Source organism: Truncatella angustata, assembly GCF_020726525.1.
Source record: "Truncatella angustata strain MPI-SDFR-AT-0073 chromosome Unknown BKA67scaffold_5, whole genome shotgun sequence".
In the NCBI taxonomy this organism is placed as follows: domain Eukaryota; kingdom Fungi; phylum Ascomycota; class Sordariomycetes; order Amphisphaeriales; family Sporocadaceae; genus Truncatella; species Truncatella angustata.
Window position 1 is genome coordinate 570,945 of NW_025763385.1, and position 2,263 is coordinate 573,207.

The following is a 2,263-nucleotide window of genomic DNA, read 5'->3' on the forward strand; positions in this document are numbered from 1 at the left end:
TACACGCACACCTCAGCATCCGAGTCACTGAGGTTGTGTCAATAAATCACACTCTCGCATAGCCTTGGGAGCACGAGGTGCGATCGTAGGTGCCGTGTCTGCAGTCGGGTCATGGTCAGAGGTTTTGCGGGGTTTCCATACGTGGTAGGAAGGAATAACAGGTCGTTGAGGTGAAGGCTCGCCGAACCAGGTTGACGAATGAGAAGGGCCATGTCTGCTCGGAGAAGAAAGAGAACGGGCATGGTTATGTTTCCAAGGAGGAGGAGTATGGGTCTGAACCGGCTGACCATCGTCATGGCCGGACTGCTGCGACTGAGATGTCTGGTCGGAATCGTCCTAGTATGGAGCGTACCCTCCCCTTCCTCGGCCACGGTTTCCACCGCGATATGCGCCTCGGGGCATGTAGCCTCCTCTTCCACCATGAAACCCTCTTCCGACGCCTCCACGACCGCGACCCCGTCCCCTAGACATGCCGGGAATGTTTGTCCTCTTGGGCGTAACCTTGATGTTCCGACCCTTGAGTACGCTGTCGTTCAGAACAAGAGCCTGCGCGACAAGGCTCGGCTCGGTAAACTCGACGTAGGCGTAGCTGTCACGGGTGGGTTAGTCTTGCTTCTGAGCCTCCGAGGGGAGAAAGCTGGGGCTTACCCTTTCGGTTGACCGGTGAACTTGTCAAGCAAGATCGTGACGCGGTTTATGGAGCCGCACTCCTGGAAATGAGCCTGGATCTCTTCGGGAGAGACAGAGTAGTCGACGTTGCCGACGAATATGCTTCGGCTGTCGACGTCATTCTTGTCGTCGTGGCTGATCTCGTTGCCCTTCTCTTCCAGACTGGCCTGCATCTCGCGGAGCTTCTCGGCCTCCTTCTCCATCTCAGCAACTCGACGCTTCATGGCAGTGATCTCTTCCTGTAGGCGAACAAATGTCTTGTTAGTTGTCATGATGGCATTGATCTCATCCTCGGTGCGGAGGATGGGATGATGTGTGTGTTTGGCTGCGCCAACGGTGCAAGGGTAATAGAAGCAGATGTGAATGCCCACCTCATCGTTGCCATCTTCAGTTGCGCCGCCCTGGTGATCCTCAGGGGGGACCTCGACGTCCTCTTGCTTGATATCTGACATGATGTATGTGTTTGTTAATGCCAAAGCAAGTCGCCGGCCTGTGGTATAGTGATCAAGTGTGCGATGCGTGTGGTTCTGTCTTTGGGTATGTCAGCAGTGCACGCGAGATATCAGTGGGAGGGTTTAGAGGCGAGGGTGAGGGAAGGAACACGAATAATCAGACGGCAGAGGCAGAGGCAAAGGCAGATGCAAATGCGACAAGACAGGGCAGGACGGGACGGGACAAGGCTGCGAAGGATAGATGGCATACTGACCCCACTCTCTGCAGGGCAAATACACAGCACTATGGCCAAGAGTCGTTTCGGCGAGAAGAACAATGTCGAGGAAGATTATAGCAGTCGCGGCATTCGCAGGCGCAGAAAGGTGCAGAAATAAATAAAAGGAAATTGGGCGGATTGTGGTGAAGCTGGTGGATGAACTCACAATGGATATGCCTGTCCAACGTGACAGCAGCGCGTTTCTAGACCAGACTAACCCAACCTTGGAGCTGAAGCTCTAAAAATTCCCGGGTACGGAGCAGAATGACCTCAATTGCGAGCGCTGTGGGGTCTGACTACAGTGGCCGCGGAGAGGAAACAAGCGGAAGCACGGATCAACCATCCAACGGACCCTGTGTTAATCCTTTACCGCCAGCCCAAAACTCATAGGGACGGGCACCCGCTAAGGATACCGTCGTTGGTCCAAACCTTGCAGTAGGATCCGTGTGGCTCTCCTCCGGTCGGTCGGTCGATAGATGGACAAATGGATAGGTAGGCCGGCTTTCAGAATGGCAAGGCGCACTTGATAAGCCTAAGCACCGTTCTAAGCTTGACGGAGAATGCACGGGTGGATGGACAGGTCGAGGACTGGATGAGTATCTCCTCGAGACCGTAAAGGCGGTTGACGAGTTGTGGTGTAAGTTGACCCCTGATATCCTGAATACTCAAAGCATCCAGGAACAAGTTTGTTCAAAAGTTGCTCTTGCCTTTTGGTTTGTTCTGTAAGGCCAAAATGTACAAACTCAGCCTGCTTAACCATCTCAGAACCGCGTCAGCTGCGGTAAATTCAGTCTGAGCAGGTTTCAACGTGGACAGTGAATAGCTGTATGGTTATCGTATGTGTGACTACCATCAGCACAGCCAACAAGGAGCACTGCTTCATGG

General features: G+C 53.7%; 1 protein-coding gene across 1 annotated transcript; it reads right to left on the reverse strand.

Moving 5' to 3' along the window:
* Window positions 1-336: 336 nt before the first annotated feature.
* On the reverse strand, window positions 337-941 carry BKA67DRAFT_518728 (uncharacterized protein; the record flags this gene model as incomplete). The annotated part of the gene is made up of 2 exons (XM_046098034.1): window positions 337-589; window positions 649-941. 2 exons carry the CDS (start codon window positions 939-941, stop codon window positions 337-339), a joined length of 546 nt encoding a protein of 181 aa, XP_045956935.1.
* Window positions 942-2,263: the final 1,322 nt, after the last annotated feature.